The following is a 22,976-nucleotide window of genomic DNA, read 5'->3' as shown; positions in this document are numbered from 1 at the left end:
TTCTTCTTCTCCTGATTTGATTCCCGAAATTAAAGTTTTTGAGATATTTACGAACAGACAAACGAACTCATTATCTTCCATTCCTTTTTTTCTTATAAGTTGAGTGTGTTTAAATTTTATTGCATATTTTAAACGATTTATAAAGAAATTCGGGGAAATATTTAATTTTAAAAAGGTAAATTAATTAATTAAATCTATATTTTATTTATTTATTAATAAGACAAACGACTAAAAAATAATATTTTCAATATTTATTATTATTATTTTTTTTTCGATATGCATATCACACGCTCTAGCTTGTTCATAGATGCTACACACGTAAAATAGGAGATTAAGATTTGATCACAACTTGAAAACATTTTTATTTTTTTAAATTTCTTTCCTGAAATTGGATACTTTATTCTTTCGTTTTAATTCTTAAAATAGTCATTTTTCTTCTTAAAAGAGTTTTTATTTTTCCTTTTAATGATTATATACGTCCCAAAGAAACTACTCACAATAACAAGCTGTGTAAAGTTATTACTTTTCTTGAATAATTTAAGTTATTGTTAACAACTGCAGCAATCCTTCTTCCTCCTCCTCTTCTTCTTCTTCTTCCTCCTCCTCCTCCTTCTCCTCTTTTGATTTTTTTTTTTCTCTGGTTAATCCATTGTATGATTAATGAACCACGTTATTATACAAAGATATCAAGATGTTCCACTTTTATAAACAGATTTTTATCCTCGGAGAACGAATAATTAGTGAAATGTTGAGACGTTTCCTCGTTTAGAATCGAAGAAGGAATGTAATTAAATGTTTAAAAACATAATTTTATAAAATAATTAAAATATAAATAGCAAATTAAAGCGAAATTGCACGCTATTTGGGCTCTTTGCATAAAGTTCAATTCGCCTAAATTAATATAGAATATTATGTAGGAAACAGCGGTGACGAATTGCAGTCCTTGTGTGATTGTGTGTGTTTTTTTCCCTTCTTCTTCGCTTCTTCGGGGGGTTACGTTAAGTGAGTGAAATTCCCTTGGGCGTTACAGAAACAAAAGAATAGATGTAAGTGTGACAAGTCTATAGACTATACGTCAGTTGCTCGTCTAAAGTCAATATTTGTATGTCTAGATTGATGATTATTTCAATAGGAGAACAGAAGATATATTATATTTTTCTTTTTTTTGCTTTTACTTCCGATAAAATTTTCACTTCTTTTCTCATTTGCATGGTTCCATCAATATCTTCTTGAAAGCTTTCCTGAATTCTGGATTAAATATAGTGTATATTATAGGATTTACACAACTGTTCATGTATCCGAGCCATGTCGTTAGTAAGAATGCCGTTATACCGGGTCTACAATCTGCACTTTGTAACTTTATACATATCGCATCCATAATATTGCACGTGAAGAACGGCACCCAACATATCAAAAATACACCTGAAACATAAAAAAAATTTACATATTAATTTGTAAATATAGATTAAATAGTAGTCTGTAGCAGTGGTTCATAACCTTTAACCTTTGCTCCCGTATCCCCTACAGAAAACTTCATTAAATATATTTTATTTGAAAGCGTAGGATCCATTTTCGATTGTAAATTAAGCGATTAAAAAGGGAAATTTATCCGTGCCCATTCATTAATATAAATCCATAACCTGGGCCTAAGGAATTTTTTATTTATAACAGAAGTACATAACTGTACTAATATCAAATTTAAATTTATATTTATATTTTATTAAGGTCTCGCACTAAGGGGGTGCGTGTACCCCAGGTTAAGAACCACTGGTTCTTACTGAACTACATCTTAATCGTTATCGATGATGGTAAGCGAGTGTCGCGAAGTGCATCTGGAAGTGTGCTTATTAGTGTCATTTAAGATATATATGTGTATATATATATTCTGGATTTATTTTAATATTAAATAATAATTTTCGAGTTTTTATATTTAAATTATTTGGCATTTTTATTAGATTTTTTTTTCTCTTCTTATCGGAAAATTGAGAGATTTTCCTTGCCATTCCAATCTACTGCGCTCTCGAGTGTAGAACTGTCACCCGAAAAATAAAAAAAGCGGCTCGATAGTTATGAGATTTCATGAGAAAAATCGTGTTTATTTGGAGAAGAGTAAAGTATTAAATGATCTCCTTTTAAGACAGCTTAAGTTAGGAAAGTATTTCTTTTTTTAATAATGATACAAAAGTTGAGTAATCCTATCGATCTCATCAAAGGACTCTACAAAAAAATTGGCATTTGTGACAATAACAATGACAATTTAATAACGAAAAGTGGAAAAGTAAAGACAGTTTGTAATGAATTTAAATTAAGAAAAGTGAAAATTTTCATACCTAAAACGATGGCTAAAGTTTTTGTGGCTTTCCTTTCACGTTTCGCTGATGCTTTCTCTCGCTTCTTCCTGCTGCTCTTGTGCTTCTTACCCAAATTAAATCGAGATTTTTTGATATGAGGAAGACGCAGTGATGGCTCGTGACTGTCACAACCGCTCCTTCTCGAAATATCCACTGATTTGGCCGAACCGTTATTTTTAGACTCCGGCGAGCGATTGTTGCATTTGACGTCTATGGGTACCAAGCTCTGAGAGGGTACGTTCACATGTGGATTCTCGAAAAACTGCGTTTCTTCTACGTTAGAAGCAACGTAGCCTGAATCCGTTGTACCATTGGCACCTATTGGTTCACTGTCTTTCCTAACAGAACTCATTGCAAAATTCGGAGCCTTCTCGTTAGGTATGATGTGGCATTCGTCCGCATCCGATACCCTCCTTGTTTCTGGTATGTCGTACTCTTCGTCCTCCTGGCTTCCGCTTCCGGTGTTTGTAGTCACAGCATCGGCTTCGACTACAATCTGCAACTGCTGAGTTTTATTATCCTTTGCCTGATTACTGGCTATTGTCAGTGTCGTTTCTTGAAGTGGTTGTGTTTGGGCTGTGTTTTCGATCACTAGACTGGGCCTTAGATCTGCCTGCTTGGATTTCTTTGCCGCCGCTTTTCTAGCTCTTTCATGGATTGCTTTGAATATTTTATAATAGAGAAATACCATCACTAAACACGGAATGTAAAACGAACTGAGCGATGAATAAATAATAAAGTCTGAATTGTAAAAGATACAAAGTTGAGGTGTTCTTTCGGGGGTCGTATTCAAACCCAAAACTATTGGAGAACCTATAGCTGCCGATACAATCCATACTATTGCTATAGTTAAAATAACCCTATTGTTATTTTTGTGTTTGGAATATTTAATTGGTTGAGTCACGGCTATAAACCTGCAATAGAACAACACCTTCCTGTAAAAATACATACACAGATTTAGGCGTGTTTTATACAAAAACTTTAAACCTACCTGTCTATGCTAATGGCTACTAAATTGAAAATTGAAGCAGTGCTGCAAGTTACGTCTAAGGCTATGTAGAAATCACATAATGTATCACTCAGTTCCCAATTCACGTTTACCTGCAACGATACAAAGATAAGACGAGCATTTAACAACGTTTAAATGGATTAAAACATAATTGAATAGTGTATAAACTCCAGTTCGAATGTATCGATTTATCAGCAGAAATTCGATAATTGTTAGGTTATTAGCGGTTTAACGTTTAAAATCTAATTATCGAACGATTTCTAACCATTTATAATCATTAATTGAACGATTTCGTAAAATTTCAATTTAATTAAACATAAATTATATTAAAGCAACCTGTTTTATTTACTTATTAAACATAATTAAATACCATTTTATCCAATTTAAATTCTTAAAATATTAACCATAATCAACATCCGTACGCTTAATTGATAAAATATGCTGGCATAAAAATTAATTTTCGCTTAGGGAAAGTTTCTTTTTATCAAATTATTCATTTTATGTATCACTCGAAACTTGTTTTGATAATTAAAATAAACGTTTCTAATTAATTTAATTTATAAATTTTACGCATGAAACCATCTCGAGAACATATTTCTTCGCGAAGAAAGTCATCATCAGATGAAGATATATAAGCAAAGTGATGCAATCAATCACTTTTACATATTCGATCATATCATATACTGTTTATGGATGTCATCGATGACATCCATAAACAGTAATAATATTGAATAATACATCTGCAGCAACAAAAAACACATATATAACTTTCTCATAAAATAAAAAGTTTTCTCTACACCATTTACTATTCTACAAGAATCTACGCTATATAAATAATACAAAATTTATCACTGTCGTGTTGCTTTTCTTTATTTATACCTTCAAAAACTTCATCTACAGATTCTAGATTAATTCTTCAACTTGTAAACGTATAAATTAAACGTTAGTTTATGTAGAGGTAACCTGCAATCAACTGCATTGAAATTGTAATAAGTTAACTCTATGGGCTTTATCTATACTATTATAAATTGTAGAGTATTTCTTATTCTTGTAGCTTAATTTATCTATCTGTACTATTACAGAAGCATATAATGAATTGATCGTATCATGTAAACTAGTCCTTTTAGTACGAAGAGCCAATACAATTAGATATTGTTTCTGCACCAGTACAAATTAACTGTAGATTATCACTAAATGAGTTAATTTATCTGTTATACTTGTACAGAAGCATAAATGGATTCTGGAGATTGATTGATCGTATCAAGTAAACTTGTATTCTGGATTTTTATACCGAAATTATACTAAATTCTCTTTGCTGTATACTTCACATTCAACTTATATGTGGATCAGTATATATAACTCACTTATTAAGCAGATTTGGTCACGTTTATAGATTATAATTATCAACTGTACTGATTATGTTTACATTGAAGCATATGAAAGAGTAGATAAAGTCGTAGTAAAAATTGAAAGAAACTAATTTAAGTGTATATTATTCTTAAATAAATAATATATTTACTCAGTTTAGAGTCGAAATGAATATTTTTTGTTATAAAATAATCAACATTTGTTTATCCAAAGAATCCTTTAGAACTTGGAGGAATTATTTGCATATAATTATTCGAATAAAGAGTTTTGATTTTCTCCTTTCGGGAATGTCATTATAGAAATATAATGAGATATAATATATATTATATCTCATTATATATATATATATATATATTTTAAACTAATTTCAAATTTATTAGGCTCATCATTCTTTAATTTTTATATTATTTAAATATTGTTTCATGCAATTAATCAACGTAAGAATAATTATATATAATGTTTTCTTAATGAAAACAAACTACTCGAATGTGTTTAATTTTAAAATATATTATTTTTAATTTAAAAATTGAATATATATATATATATATATATATATTCAAAAGCAAATCCATCTCGGAGCAAGCTAAAGTTGGCTTTCCTGCATGACAATTACGAGCATTGCAGTGAAGCCTGCAAAGTATTTATCCGTTAACTGTTTCCGATATACTTCAGCATCTTCTCGTTTCCATTCGTAAATATGTATAATGCATCAGTTAACTGTATATATATATATATATATATATATCACTTGAGTTTTATTTCTTCTCACGAACATTGTTTATTAAGTAATAATGGGAGTGCCTCCATTAAACTTAATTCTTGCTCTAATACAAGTAAAACACATTTTCTCTACTGGACAGAATATATATTAAATTGATAATACCCTTGGAAGAAATTGTATTAAAGCTTTTAAAATTATTGTTTAGAACTGCTGTATTTTTGATTCATATATTGGATTGAAAGTACAACATGTTTAACCATCCGTTCGATTGTTAGCAAGGAAACTGGGATTAAATTTAAATGTTGCTCTTATAAGGGACCAGCTTTATGCAATTTTGAAGCCAAACGGGGAAAATTATACAAACTACGACTGTAATAAGTCCATTCATCAGTAAATGGATTTGAAGCTATAAATCATAGTAATTCTCGTTGATAACCTTATTTAAATGAATAATTACTTTCTATGATAAGTACAGACTAGTTTAAAAATGTTATATACATCTGTGCAGCAATTGATAAAATTTCTGAAATTTTATATAAGCAAAATTTGATGATCCCACCAAGTAATTCTCTCTTTCTTTCCTAAAAATTTTGCACACAAAATAAATCTAACATTTATAATTAATGAGGAAAATCGGAAAGAAATTTTTATCACACTTTACATTTAAATATTAAATTATTTTTTATATTTTATTTTTAAGTTACTTTTCGTTAAATAACACAATAAGTCAGATTTTTAAAATACAGTTTAAAGAAAATATGACACACGAAATGACAGATGATAACCATTAAAGCAATGATATCGCATACGTTGCCATGATATTTTATTTACAAAGCAATAAGGAAATTCTTGTTTATCGAAACGTTTTCTATTTATAAAATGCGTAATTAAGATGAAATTTCTTCGTTGAAGATATTTTTCATCAATTTTTCAACGAATTAAATTCGTCTCCCGTATGATAAAAATCAAATGTAATCGAGAAAATTTTCTTTCCTGTCAAAAATACACGATTTTTGATGCAAATTCTCTAAAATAATTCAATAAATATTATCAAAAGCCGTAAACAAATTGACTTTAACAGAAAATAAATAGAATATTTATATATTCTATTTGCTATTCCTTGTATAATTAGTAAGATAAATACGTTACTCTGACTTTATGTAGAGAATTCCCGTAGACGTGTAATATATTAACTGCAAAATTTAGGAAAATTTCTTAAATTATTTTCTAGTTAATATACTTCACATTTTACTGTAAAACTAATATTATACAGTACTTTGGATGATTTTTAGATAAAGCTTACACAAAAATAAAGCCATTTCCTTTTAATCCTTTCGTTATTTACGAATGGAATTATAAGTTAAAATAAAAATTTCAATACAAAAATAATTAATACTGAAGAAATTTTAATGAATTAATAAATATTTCAAACTTGGATGGGTAAAATATGTAAGGTTCCAATGAGTGCTTCAATGGATATTAAATGAGTAGCTAAATAATAAATAACGCTGTGAATGTACATTAAGATTTATTGCTCCGATACATTGTAGAGTACGCTGTTGTACAGCAATTAATAAACAATTTAGAGATGCTTTCTGCAACATAGAGCATCACAGAGGCACTCTTATTCACAGGCATCTTCAGAATCTACGATAGCTCTTATACTGTAAACAATAAGTCAGTATACGATCAAAATTTTTGTAAGATTGTCTATCATTGGTTGTTTTTCGACTCTATACAGTTTAATTGGATGAATTGTTTAAATTACGCTTATGAAATGTCATATTCGTGAAAGCAGACCCATAGAAATGTGCATATATCAATCAATAATTATCTTACAAATCAAATTTACACGCATAAACGTCTGGCAAAGTGCAAAAAATTTAGCTTTAAAGTTCAAACAGTTTGAGTAAATTGATAAGATAATAAATTGGAAAAATCAATCATTAGAAAGTGACTCAATCTAACCGCACGATAATTATTTTATAATTATCAGCAATAATTGATTTAAGGATTCATAAGCGAAGGAAAATAAATTAAAAAGTTCTGGATAAAGAAAGAAGTAAATCATATTTGCGACTAAACTTTCAGAACATCCATTCGTCAGCCAGTCAGGAAATGGTGGAAGTTGTTATTAATAACTTTGACCTCTAGAGAATTTGTCATTAATATGTGTCATTTTCTATATTTTATGTCAATATTATCTGTTTGTCGGTAATATATGTTGAAAATAACACTAAAATTACAAGAAATTTATTCATGTAAGATTTCCAGAGTGGAAAAGAAAAATAAATGAAAAAAAGAAAAGAAAATTACAGAAGTAACGAGTTGAAGTTTGAAGTCAAGAGAGCAAGAAAGGTGATAAATATGTTTAATTTATCTTGTATCGTTCACTGCTATTGGCTGCTAGTTACAAGAGTTATATATAACATCTTGGATGATAGAGAAGACTGATAAATTCCTTTAATTTCTTCATACTAACACTTCTAAGTTTCCTATTTTATTATTATATATTTCTAAATTTATATCATATTTAACTTATTTTGAGTCGTTCTCTCATCTTAATAATAGAATACTTTAAAGGGGAAGAGAGTATTTAAGATGCACTCGAGAGGATTAAAAAATACATTATATTTTAATAAATTATCCTGAAATTTGGCGTAGTAAAGTGAATTTTGATAAAGTAAACGTACGTATATTAAATTAGCATTAGTAACTTTACTGTTTGGTGACTGAACCATATGTTTCAAAGCTAATTGTAGTACTGGAATGTATCTCGGTTTAGAGTTACTGCAAATTAGAGCGAGAGGAGATACTCTGTTAAGCCATGAAAATTTAACGCGTTATACTGTTAAATGGTTAATATGTTTGAATAAATATCTAATTATAGGTTTCTATGTTAAGTGTCTTCACAAATAAGCACTTTACTACATATTTTCTTTGTTCCTTCTACCAAAAACATGTTCTTAATGTCAGAGAAAGAGAGAGAAAATAATAAAAGAGTGTCACATTTCTTACTTTGTTTCGTCACATCATTACCAAGGGTTATTATTGCAAATGTCTTCGTATATAACTTCTAATTATATCTAAGTGAACGAAAGTTAATGTTACAACCTTTTAGATGAATGATAACAATAAAAACGATTGGAAATAAGGAAAAAAAATTCAATAAATATTAGCATAAAATCGTATTTTTTTCGTGCAAAAGTGCCACTTAAATAATGCATTTTCTTGCATTCTTCTAGAGAAATTATCTAAAAGAATAGCGTCTAATATAAAGAAGATACTACTTTAAATATTATTTCAAATATTACTCTATTTATATAGATATTAACGTTTCTTTTGTAAATATATTCCACGAAATACACGCAAAAAAATTTTTTTTAGTAATAAATAGAAGAACCATTAATAATAATATAAAAAAATTGAAACGTGTGAAAGATTTAAAGAAAATATTGACATTTTTACACACAAAAAGTAGAAAAAAATCAATTTAATGCCGGTTATTTTCGCTAGAAATTGTTATTTAAAATGTGTAACAAGTATCTTTAAATTGCTTGATGAAGTAGAAAGCGTACTGAAGATGCTATTAACCCTGTGTTTTTCCTTGCATATTTATTACATTTAACGAATTTTTAAGTTGTGAATAAGTATCTAAGAGCATTTTCGAGCCTCTAACTGTATAAAGTCAATTAATGAGCTAACAATTGCTATAAACTTACAGTCCCTAACTTTATGAATAAGTTTATTATAATATATTTTATAATTAAACCCAAAATAAATTAATTCTACATTTTTTAATGACTTAATGGCAAGTTAATTTAAATATTTTATTTTTAAATATGAATTTTCTAGCAATAATAAATGCAACTTTTAATTTTATAACTCGATATAAAAGATAATAAAAAGGCATAAAATTGAGGAAAAAATAATTCTAAAATTCTTAGAAAATAAGAGATTTATATTAAAAGATAAAAAAATAATTTCATTTAAAACAAATAGAATGAATGTTTTTATTTGGAAAAATAAATATGTTTTGGTTAATTTCTCAAGCATTTCTATAAGTTTTATTTATCTTTCATCTTATAACAAGGAATTTGTCAAATTTAATTAATTTTAAAAAAAAAAACATTATTTTACATTTTAAATAATAGAAAATAATGTTTTTTTTTTTAAATTCCTGAATATGTATAATTGGAGTTTATTTTTCATAAGTCTTTGATTACTTTTTTGTTTTTTTTTTCTCGTTTTAATGATTAAACTATGTTATTTTTAATGATTTTTTTATATAAATCAAATGTTCGCATTCTAAAACACGATATTTTACTGTTTTTTTAAATAATAATTATATACGACTTTTATATTACATTTTATTATTAATTCTCTAAATTTGCAGTTTTTTTTAAAGCTTAAAACGTATAAAGAAGTTAAAATGGTTTTAAAGTTTGCTTCCAAAAATAGTAGAAACGAAAGAAATTTTAAAAAATTTCTGATAAACATAGGCAGTCCTCCGCAAAATAACGAAGATTAAAATTAAAACATTTAAAAATCGAATTTAAACTGATTGGTTAGAAGCGTTACTGTCTCAACGATGATTGGTTCTGGTAATAAAAGTATTCAAAAATAACCAATCATATCGTTAAATTATTTTATATAATTATGTTTTTAATTTGTAATTTATTTTATTAGAATTTTAGTATAAAATATAATTTAAACTATATATTAGCCTAATTGTAAGTTACACTGTATTTGCAATATAAAGGGATCAAGCACTAAATCGTTCATAAAATCATAATTAGATGTTTAATATACGTAAAATTTGGCATAAGTAACGTATAGGAACGAGTTGTTAAAATACCTAGTTTAATGCAAATTAGTTAACCGTAAATGCAAGCAATAGGCTATGACGTGAACGTATGAAAAAGATCCCCAACGTGATACGTAAAATTTACTTTGGCAATTTACGAGGCAATTGATCAAAGCAACCGAAATGGGCTAGTTGGAGATCCTGGAGGTTCTGAGGAGAGGAGTTGAAGGGACGAAATACCGCTCCCTAGGATATCTCAAACGTGCTCTATAGGATTGAGATTGGGAAAACGTGCTGATCATTCCATACGGATCAAATTCGTTTCAAGATATTGATCCACAATCCTTGATGATGCCATAACCATAATACCGAGTCAGGTATCCCTTTGAAATCGAGTAAGTTTGAGAGATGATGTACTCTCTATCATCCAGATTAGAGAGCTTCCAAATCGCTCCGAAGAGCAAACCACTGGATCCATCTGTAAAGAGAAGAGGTGCCCATTGGACACGAAACTTTAGACGTTCCCGTCTGGTGGGAGTGAGGGGCGCACAAACCACTGGTCTCCTAACACGAAGATTATTCTCAATGAAATCTTCGACCAATTATGAATGCCGGAAGTACTTCTGAGGTAGTGTTGTCTGTCGATGTCGGATAATGCGCACACCGGAAGAGAGCACATTTTTAAATTCACTCGTCAGGGCGCAAAATATGCAAACTTTTCGCTATTTTGCGGGTCGAACTGGCAGGATTTCCCTTAAAAATTATTCGTTTATAAAAAAAATAAATATATTTTTTAATTTATTTATTAAAAAAGAAATTCTTCTTCTTCAAGTTACTTCCTATTTGATAAGTTGGTCACGTCTACAGAAAAGAAACTTGTGTCCTATCGAATTTATATTGCTAACGACGTCACTAGTTCTGACACCAATATATATATATATATATATGTAATAAAAAATATATAATTATGTAGAATTATCTATAAATTTCGAGTGTATCGTTTGAACGAGTTTAATTTACTCTCGAATGAATTATTAACAATGATTTAGTTAAAGTTTCTCTCGAATGATGATGAATTAACGATAACATTACGCTTAATTATTTTATATACTAGAAAAGATAATGTAATTGCAAATATGATTTTTCTCGAAAATATTTTCTTCCTCGTCTTATCAATTAAGTAGCAAACACTTTTAAGAGGTAAATTAATTTCATCAAATTATCGCCATTTCTTTCCTTTTTCTCCCTTTATTTAAAGTACTTAACCGTAATAATTTACTTAATTGTAATCTTTTAACTTCTTTTTTTTTTAAATTTATTATATTTTCAAAATTAACTTGAATTATATAATTGGATAAAACTGGGAATAAATGATAATTAAAGTTTAACTAATTACTAGGATGTTTAATTAATATTATTTTTATAAATTCGTGTTTAAAGGTGGGATGGATGAAGCGCGAGCGCCTCGCTCTACCTTTTCTTATATAACGCTCAATGCTCTTAGCGGTGAATTCATTTACGTTTGAAATCATATCGTGTAAGTTTATATGTAATTCAAACATCAAACATCGCTTCTATTATTGCACGACAGAAGTAACAGAATCACAGTAAATCCCAAATGGACTTACGAGTTAATTAACGCAAGTACTATTCAAGGATCGATGATTCTCTTCTAGTAGATTGCTGAATATATCATTTTAAAAGAATATTCTTTTAAAATGAAATATCTAGTAAGCCAAATATATATATATATATATATATATACACTTGTTGCCTCGTGCATGGATACGTATTTGCCATTATTCCCTGAGGTATCGATTTTATCAACTTTGACAAGGAGCTTCTCGTTAAAAAGCGATGTTTGGTATGGCAATAAACACTAAAAATTCAGTTTTATTAAAGTTTTAAATAATTTTTTATATAAATGTAATTTAAATTTAATAAAATCTTAAGCTTATTTCATCTTAAAATTGCATATTTTTCTTCTTTAAATACTTAAATTGGAGCTTCGAAAAGTAACTTTTTTTTAAATTAAATTCTTGTTAGGGCGTCAAATTCGACTTTTATAAACTATTTCTTTATTGGTCGAGCTGATAATTTATATTTTTAAACGTGTTTAAGGGCTGCATTATGGGAACTACTTCATACAAGTTTCATACGTAGTCTGCGTATTGGCGTATAGATAATACAGTAGATCCTTAAATTATACATGAAGTCTGGCCTGTAACTCTTTGATTTTTATGTATAAGTAGGGCTTAAAAAGTAAATAAAACCACCAAATCATACTGACTCAATCAATTTTATCTATCCAGCACCATAAATCTGACTAGAGTATGATTTCATTGTTAAGGATTGAAGATTAGAAGATGTTTAATGACTAATTTTACTTCAAATTATTCATAAATAATCACCTAAGATGGCAAAAAAGTAAATAAATCTTCCTTATTTTTATGTAAATAGTTTATAATTAGAGAAATTTTACGATCATCACTTGAAATTCGTTAACAATCTCTCCGAATTTTGGTCATTCCATTGCTCTGAATGGCGGTCAGTATAATCAAATTGAATAGTAAAAGGACCCAGGAGGGCTGTCGACAGAATAATAATCTAGGATTTATAACAACTGAATAATAATGGAGTCGCGTTTCAACAGAAATGTATTAAAGACTGAAGGCGTATCCACGATTGTAAAATTTAGAACTTGAAATATAATTTTTCGATAAAATGGTACACCTGCATCTCTATGGTTCATCCATGGATAATAGTTGAATAAAAATCGATCCTTCTCCATCCTCAGAGATGGATAGGATAGGGAAGATCGATCCCCCATTGAATGTCTGTCTTGCTCTTCTAAACTTTCGTCTACAGACTTATTTCTTTGGGGACTTCCAAGATTTAAGGTTTACACGAAAAGCTAAAAAGGTTGAAAATTCACGAGGGGTAGTCCAGGATATTTAGAAGCTCTTAAGACAAAAACAACAAGAAAAATTCACTAAAAGTACTAAAAATTCGTATATTAAAGTGCTATTAATTTAAATATATATAGGTTAAAAATGCGTATTGGCTGCATAATTTTGCATACTAAAGATACAAGAATAAAATTTTTGTATGTATACTAGGCGAAATTAATGTTAAAATTAAACAATTTTCGATATTAGAGCTTAAAATGTGCTGTAAATTACCAATTACTAGATACAACAGTGAGTTTCTATGTTATTTTGCTAAATATATGCTTAAAATATAATTTTAAAGTACGAAAATTATTTTAAAAATTATACCTTGGAGATTATCATTGTTATATTATTAGAATTTTTCTCGTTTCTTTACATAAAAGACAAAAGTTTCTGATGTTGTTAAGAGACTGATCATCATCTTAACATAAAAGACTCAATTCTTAGTAATTGGAGAACTTGTCAAACAATTTATGGTGTGTATTCTATGACACTTCCACATAAATAAAAATAATAGCTATAAATTACATCGCAAGTTATTTAACTTGTCAAGCTGAGAACTTGAAGAGAAAACACCTTTAAGGATAAATCCCCGCCTTAAAAACCGCATTAAAAGAGAGAAAACTGTACAAAAGTTGTAGAAAAATATTTACACTCCAGCTAATTACTCTTAAAATAGCATTAAATTTAATTATATTTATAAATAATTAAGCACGAATAAAATTAGCATCGTCATGCGTAGTGTGGATGTATCATAGAATATATAAATTATACACACACAGCATGGGTGTGTATACTTACAGACAGACAAACATACATACACACACACACACATTCTACTACAACATGTACACGTAGTTTTAATTTATAGATAATTAAATGCATGTAAATTGTTCTCTATATCGGGTGGTGACTATATCAAGAGCCGTTATACAGTATAATATAGACATAATGCTCTTTTTTTTACGTGTTTATTAATTATCTTAGATAAAGAGAAGGTTAAACATTAAAAATCTGCATTATTTTCCTAAATTTTTCAGTTAAAGAGGGGTAAATATATATTAAATTTTCTTCTTTCTTAAAGATATACGAACTTGGATGAATAATCTTAAAAATAAATCATCTGGTTGAAATGGAAATTGAAGTTCTTCATGGTTCGCTCTTAAAGAAAATTTGATTAAAATGATTCTCTGTAAAGTCTCTTAAGTAGAACGAAACTTTGATAGCATCGATATATCATACTTCGTAACATAAATGGATATGCATTTACCCAAACCTAATATTCAGAAGAGATTAGATAAATTCCTTCGAAAACGCAAGAAAAATATAAAGGAAATATTCAAAAATTCAATAAATATATTTAAAAAAGAAGAAGAAGAAGAAAAAAAAAAAAACATTTCTCTTAAGATATTCCTCTTAAATTCTTTTACTAAAGTAGCGCAGAATGGCATCAATTAACTAAAATGATTCGATTTTAATTTGCTAGGAATCAAATTAAGTAGTTAAACGTTTAGATTTTACTGTATTTAACACGACGAAAATGCTGTCAAAAACATCTTTGTAACTTGTCATCAGAAAATTTACACATTAAACTTTGATCATGTTGACTAGTATTGGAAAGTGGTATTTTTAGAACAACATTTTCTAAGAAGACACCATCCAGTTTCTGACATACATAAAACATTATTTTTAGATATAAAGGAACAATGCCTAACACAAAATATTAACACTTTAAAGAGTTCTGTTGATGGCATTTATCTTTTTCTTTTCGAACCATTTACAAGTTAACTAGGAACACAATAGAGCGAGGAATAAATTCACCCCCCCCTCAACGACACCCGCCCTATAAATATGTAAACACAACGTGTTTGTGGCGAATTTTATTCGTTAAAATTACGAAATTTTTTGGTAAAAAAAAAAATAATTAGTGGGCCTATAAATCGCCGTAATGACTTAATTATGTAAATTACCTATTTATAATGATAATTAAGAAATTTAACACACACATATTTAAAACTTGATATATTTGCAAACAAGTCGAGTAATGAGATAATTAGAATATATCGATTCTTTAATTATAGTTAAATACGTTTCTACGGAATGAAGATCACTCGTGTAAATATCTCTGAATATATTTCAGTTATTTACAATTAATTGCTTCCTTGTAAAGTTACTGAATAATATTATTGTAGCTATATACACACAAGCACACATGTTGTCTATATACATTGATACTATAAGTATCTTAGCAATACATCTCATCGATATTTTCAATTACGTTGTTGATAGACAACATCTATTCGATGTTATTCAATCTATTCGAATAATATCCCCTAAATATTCTGTAGATTCTAAAGTATTTTGGGGCTCCTCTGTATTTTGTGCCAAAGCCAAATGGTCTAGCGGGTCTAGGAGCATACTTAGAAAGATATTTAGACCATTTGACCCATGTATACGTGAGCCAAACTCTTCCAGATATCCCTAGAAAAGTGTGTTCTATGTTCGAATCTAGAGTCCATAATTCAGTTCTTTTATACATAATTTAAAAAATGATACTTGTGACATTTGGAAAAGGATGAGAATCCACATTCACGGCTCTCTCGAGACCTCTTAAACTCCTGCATACGAAGCATATCACGCGAATATTGTTGAAATATGTACATAGATGGCTGAATTTAACTCCATTAATCTATTAAACTCTTGCATAATATAAATATAAAACCAGTTTATTGTGTAATATATATACATATATATATCAAGCTTACATTTATGTAAATTAGCAATCGTCTTTACTGAATGCGAGCATAAATTCGATTAATTACATTAATTAACCCTTAAATAAGCCATGAAAAATGAAATTTATCTTACATATTTTTGTACAAAAAGTATTTATTAACTCTCTTTATAATAAGAGCCACGTCATAGATAGCAATTATTATGATGATTAGATTCATCTTGATGATCCTGATGATATCTCATTTAAACTAAGATATCGAGGAAAACTGCTCATTAACTACAATTACACTTTATTTATTTTTTTTCTGACTGACGAGAATTTAATTGAAGTTATTACATCTTTGTTTTAAAATTATTATATTCAAATAACTTTTCTGCAGAATATTTGATATAATTTACATAAATTTAACATTTTATACACTAAATTATTCTATTTCGGTGGAAAGTCTTTGTTAAAAATGCATAAAAACATAAATCTTTTAAAAAGAAATTTAGGTTTAATGTCGGTTGACCGACTGTGGGTCATTTAACCGCACGAGGGATTTTCGGGGGTCGCGCGTGCTTGTGTGTGTATAATAAGTAATAATTCTAAATATATTTCATTGATTAACAAATCTACTCAATGGAATTTCTAAATTATATCAAATATATTGTCATTTACCAACAGCAAATTATTAGTTGTTATATTAATTTAATTACTACTCATTAATTTAGCACACGCACACACACATATTTATATAAATATATTAGCACACGGATAAGCATCACTTTATTACTGCATCCACTTACGTAGTAAACATCTGAAAGCACTGAATTAACTTAATTGTAATTAAGGTATTTTTAATGTAATTGTCTTGCCAATGATTTTTTTAATTCTATATATTTCTTCCCCCCCATGATATTCTCCACTATTATATCTACAGGGCAGCCGAAAGGAGAGTTAACCGCCCTCCAATTTTAATTACGTATTCACGCGCTTGAATAAGGCACACATTTTGCCTTTGAAACGGTCAACCGACTGTTGGACCACCCTAGGCGATTTTAATTGTTTTTCTCTTCTTATCGTCATTAAAACTTAATTATTATGTTAATTGTAATTAAACTAGGTTTATTTAACGCGCTTAGATGCTTATGCAATGTAATAAAATAATTTTTTTAGAAGAAATTCAAGTTATTTTATTTAAAAAAGGAAATAACAATCAATATATTATAATAAGTTGATATAATTTATTTAAATGATATACTCCGCTGCAGATCATTAAATTCATTTTTATGAGCTCTTATTACGTTAGATTATCATTTTTACTAAATTTATGCTTTATATGAAGTATTATTATTTTTTTTTTAATCTAAGCAATAGAAACTAAGGCTAAAAAACTTCTTTTTTAACTTTACTAATCAGTTTTTTATATAATTTTTATTAGCATAATGCAGATGTAAGAATATTCTTATCTGTATATTGTAATTAAGTTTATATGTAACTATAATTACGCATTCATATAAAATGCGTAATTATTCTTATCGTTTATTCAAGAACAAGCAAGGATACTTGACAATTTATCCAGAAACAGACAAGGATATTTGACAATTTATCCAGGAACAGCAAGGATATTTGACAATTTATCCAGGAACAGCAAGGATATTTGACAATTTATCCAGGAACAGACAAGGATATTTGACAATTTATCCAGGAACAGCAAGGATATTTGACAATTTATCCAGGAACAGACAAGGATATTTGACAATTTATCCAGGAACAGAAGGATATTTGACAATTTATCCAGGAACAGACAAGGATATTTGACAATTTATCCAGGAACAGCAAGGATATTTGACAATTTATCCAGGAACAGCAAGGATATTTGACAATTTATCCAGGAACAGACAAGGATATTTGACAATTTATCCAGGAACAGACAAGGATATTTGACAATTTATCCAGGAACAAGCAAAAAACTTCATTTATTTCTTGATTATTATTAACATTTTCTTCTTAAAAAGTGAAGAATTGTAAATGATAATATCGAGTGGAAATGCAATATAAATTTTCAACAAATTGGAAATTTGATCGGTTGTTACCTTTTCCAAGATTTAATTTGTTAAAGTTCCGTTTTTCAGATTAGAAATAGTAATTTAACAAATTGAAAAGTATAATTGTTTCTCCGAAATTTCTTCGAATTATAACATTTTTAATTAAAAAGTTTTGTTTATTTTTTTTTTTAATTTTTAAATTTTTATTAAATGCAAATTTGTACAAGAGTTAATAAAGCGCGAGTTCAAACGAACTCGAACGGATTTAATCTCTTTAATGCTATTCCTATGTTACTTTATAGAAAATGGTGCAGCATACGAAAGCTAATTTAAAAATTTATATGATTAAACATTTAAAAAAAAATTAAAGGATTTTCATCCCCCCCTTCTTTTTCGTGTTAACAGAAGCTCGTCCTCACGTAACAAGACTAATTAAGGTGAAAGAAAAGGGGAATGAGGACTGTTTTATATAACAAGAAAACAAGAGTATTTGTCAGCCAGACATGTTTTTGTTTTAGGATTCCTCGTGGCAATCTGAAGCTTTGTTTGTCCATAAACCAGAAGTGTTAAGCCCACGGGAACAAGCCGAGAACTTCTTTCTGGCCATCCAGCTGCGATGTTAATGATACGCAGTAGGAAAGAAAGAGAAAGGAGAAAGAAAGGTCCACTGTTTGTTATGAAACACCCCAGTCGTTTGTCCACCACGTCTACATTAATGACAGCAACCGTTAGATTTGTCACGTCAGGTGGAATTCGTGTCAGAAGCCAAGGTTAACCCATATATTGAGGTCGAAATCTAGTAGACAACGGGATATCTAGTTATCTTCTACGTGAAACAGATCCTATTAATGATACCAAAGCTCCATACATGATCGTAATTAGGATCATTATTGGGATATTTAACAATGTCTATCGATAACAAACATTTCTTTGACGTTATTCAAAGGTTATTTTTATAAATAATAATATTTTTTTTTTATCTCGTTAAATACTTCTTTTTTCCTAAAAGGATTTTCAATGCGAGTCAAACAAAAGATAAGTTCTGAAAAGGAATATATTAAAAAATATATATAATACATAAAAGAGGAATAAGGATCCTTTTATTTGTATATAATGGTTGATTTCTTTAAAATATCAAGGAAAATTAGAAGAAAAAACATTTGTAAAGAAGAAATTTCTAGCGAGAAACTTATTTTGTTGTCGTCACTTTTGATCTGGCAAAGTTATCCAAGTAAAATATCTTGTTTTAGTTTTTGTCGTTTGTCACCCGCTAGCAAAGCCTGCAGAAGATAGGAAAACTCACTCAGACGTAAAGGATGAACATAGATTAAAAATATATTTATTTATTTATATAGCAACTACATCATTTCAAGTATTTTTAATAGAAACGTATAGTGGATTCGTACCTGTAAGCATTAATATTCAACATACGTCTATGGTGGTAAATAAGCTTTTATATATATCGTATATATATATCTTTTGCTCGTATATACGTGAATTTACTAACTAAAAATAACATAAAATTGTTATTTAGATTATAAATAATAAAATTTTTGTAATTATTCATTTAAAAATGCATGTATTTTGAGTAAAAACAGTTTGGAAAAGCGGGAACTTCATCATTCGGAAAGAACTTATAACTAGGAAAAAATTATCAAAATATTCAATTTTGGTGGTGTTTATGAATCTTAACGCATTGCAAATTTTAATATATTTAATTTAATCTTCAAAATTAAACTATAATTAATCGATTAATTTACGAGAAATTACAAAATTGCGTATCGTCCTTCAGAAGATTCTCTTTCAGAGTTGGAAGAGTCAGAATGATGCGTTTTTATAGGAGGAACCGACATAAAAAACTAAATTTAGTTTAATCTCTAGTCTCATGATTGAAGTTCTAATCTTATATCAAGAGTTACGATTGCAGTTCCTAGCGATAAACAGAAAATATAAGTTAGTTTCCTGAAGAGTAGTGATATATCCCTGTACTCGTAAGAGTAAAATAATCCGTAAAAGAATTAAGTTCTATTTGCTCTACGTTAAAAACGATATAAATATTAAAGAAATGACTAAATAAAATATATTTTCTTGTAAGGTATTTAATTAAAACATTGTCTGCTTAATGGATTTTTCAGTTTTTACTTTTCCGCCTGTTATGCATAACAGAAGGAAAGTAATGCCATCGGTCTAAATGATCCCCAAAATTCTTAAAGATCTTGGGGGCCATTTTTAGACTCGAAGCACCTTGAAACCTCGAGAAATTCAATAAATAAATAAATGGAGTTTTTTCCCTGCATGTATTGCTATCAGTATGTGGGGGAGCATGATTCTGTTCACTCAATTTGAAGCTTAATAACTCTCGTGTCTTTTGTCAAAAATTTCTGAAATTTTTCAGGGAGGTTCGTATATTAGGGGGATCGATGCCATTAAATTTTGGCTGCTTAAAGGTCGAGGGAATGGGGAGATAGAGAGGGGGTCGAACTAAATGAAGACTTTATGAGCATTCGCAATTTTTATACTACTTTTTATATTACTAACTATTATTATAAAATATCATAATAGATGGCGCTACACACAATTTTAATTTTTTGCCGGGAAAGTTATGCAACTCGTTGCTGGAATTTTAAAGTTGCAGTTTGAGAATTTAATTTTTTTAAAAAAAACTGCATTTTCAATGCATTTTTCAAAGACGAAGCATTCATTTATAATTTATTTTTTAAAATAATTTTTTAAACAAAGAAAAGAACGATTTGATAGTTTTATTATATTTACATTTCCATTTAATTTTTAATGAATAAACTTTTTCAAGATGGATTTTTTTGCGATTTTATTTAACTCGCAGATGTTTCTCATTACCAAAATTAGTTTAATTAATCCAACTTTTTGAATATTTTTTAAAACAATTTTCATATTAATTATACTTTATTTTTTAATATCAAACGAATTTACAATCATCAACTTCTTTAATATTAATTTTTAGATTTTCCTAATACTTTTTTTTTTCTTTTATCTAAGAATAAATAATTTTTAAAGGTAAATTCTATCGTAAACAACATCAGAAAGCTGTCTTCTATAATATTAAATGCCATTATTCATATTTACGTATGCAAATAATAATAAAATATACTGCAAATGATGGTTATACAGATTGATGCAGTATGCATTTCTAATGTTAAAATATGATAGATGACGAGGATTGAGGAAAAATATTGCTTGATATTCTGTTTTCTGAAGCAAGTATTTGCGGATTTACCATATTTATAAGTATAATAAACAGCAACATATATCATAAAGGATGAAGATTATATCGTTTTGCTCTTGTTAGGTCTACACACAAGGAAAACAAGATACAGCTTAGGGCCTCACACTAGGAAACTACAGCTTAGGGCCTCAGCTAAATTAGGAATTAATGTTTCAAGGGCCTCATACTTTGTGGAAAAAAAAATAGCTTAGATCAACAATAAATTTCTTCATCCCTGTATGTTACTCAGTTACACTGTGCAACGAGACGAGCAAACGAACGTAAAAATGCAATGAATAAAGATAAATATATTTGAATTTTCTTACGGTTTAAACCTTTTTGAAGAAAGGAGGAAAAGCTAGAAGCGAGTACACACAGAATCCAAACACAGCCTCGTTGATTGACAAAAGTGGGTATGACACATTTGAACAGATGCAATTGATCTGTAGACATGTTTAAGTACTGGACTTATTCTTCTCGCTTCAATTCCCCCCTCCCTAAAGGTTCAAAAACGCTGACTAAGTTTTATAATATCCAGTTTCGAATACGTGAAAAATCGCACGAGACGAAAAGAGGGAGGAAGAAAAAGAAGAAGAAGAGGAGGAGGAGAAGGAGGAGGAAAGTTTTAGTGAGAAGTTTATCGTTTTTGATGATAGGGAATTGATGACGTGTGTAGAATACGATAAAATCCGTAATATGTTTTAAGAAATGCGTTAAAAGTAAGGGAATTTTCCTATAAAACTTTTTTAAGCTTTTATCAAACTGCTGAAAGGATTATATATATATTATTATGTGTGCTTGATTCGAGAAAGATTTTTGATGTTTTCCTCTTCAAAATTCTACCAATTTAATAATGCCATTCTTTTTTAAAACTACCTAAATATAGAAATAATACTAAAAATTTTAATTTTATTTCCCCTCTTTAGCATAAAAAACAAAAAAAAATCTTCGATAAAGATCAAAGATGCTGGAAAAATTTATCCTTGTGATAAACGTTCCTATCATAGACCTAAATTTTATCTAATAAATTTAATTTATTAGTAAATTTACGTTTATAATTAAATTTATTTAATAACTTAAATAAGTGATAAATGCATTCTCCTTTAGAAAAAAAGGGAAGAGAGGAGTTGTAGGAGTGGATCAATTATCCCTTAATAAATAAAGAACGAACAAAATTATAATTATTTTAATATTTAATTATAATAAAATTTAATAAGTTTAGTTAAACATTTAAAAAGTCATTATATAGTTTCAATTGTAAATGCCCCATTCTTCACAATTTGCCTCTTTCTATGCAAAATTAAAATAAAATTCAATTTTTTACCTATTTTATATTTAATTTAACAACAACAAAAATATTTTTTCATTAATTTTTAAATTATTAAAATCATTAATTGTATTTTAATTAGAGATTTAAAACAAAAATTCTTAATTTATATCTAGGCTTTAACGTGTTCAACATGATTAATATCGTTAAATTTTAAATAATTTTACTAGAAAAAATAACTTAAATTGTGTTTAATTATATTTATAAAAATAATAATAATAAGATTAAATTTAATAAATTTTTAAGTTATTTAAAAACCGACGATTTAAAAAAAAATAAGTAAATTTTAATGAATAATCGTTATGAATTTTAATTTAATTTATTAAAAAAATTTAACATTAATTCCTGAAAAATGTATTAAAGATGAGGATTTATTTTCGTATTTTAAAGTTTAAATATTATAATTTTTTTAAAAAAATATTAATTAAGAAATG

At 28.1% G+C, this 22,976-nt stretch overlaps 1 protein-coding gene across 1 annotated transcript in view; it reads right to left on the bottom strand.

Moving 5' to 3' along the window:
* Positions 1-201: 201 nt before the first annotated feature.
* The window catches only part of Dop2R (dopamine D2-like receptor), a 100,162-nt gene continuing 77,387 nt past the window's right edge, over positions 202-22,976 (bottom strand). Inside the window, exons 2-4 of the mRNA XM_067277262.1 lie at positions 3,343-3,452; positions 2,331-3,265; positions 202-1,422 (exon numbers count right to left, since the gene is read on the bottom strand). Of these exons, the coding sequence (XP_067133363.1) occupies positions 1,202-1,422; positions 2,331-3,265; positions 3,343-3,452 (1,266 nt within the window). The 3' untranslated portion in view covers positions 202-1,201. The remainder of the gene's footprint in view (positions 1,423-2,330; positions 3,266-3,342; positions 3,453-22,976) is intronic.

Source organism: Centruroides vittatus, unplaced genomic scaffold (assembly GCF_030686945.1).
Source record: "Centruroides vittatus isolate TY-2023 unplaced genomic scaffold, ASM3068694v2 contig_738, whole genome shotgun sequence".
NCBI classification, from domain to species: Eukaryota; Metazoa; Arthropoda; class Arachnida; order Scorpiones; family Buthidae; genus Centruroides; species Centruroides vittatus.
This window is presented reverse-complemented; position numbering and strand designations above follow the sequence as displayed.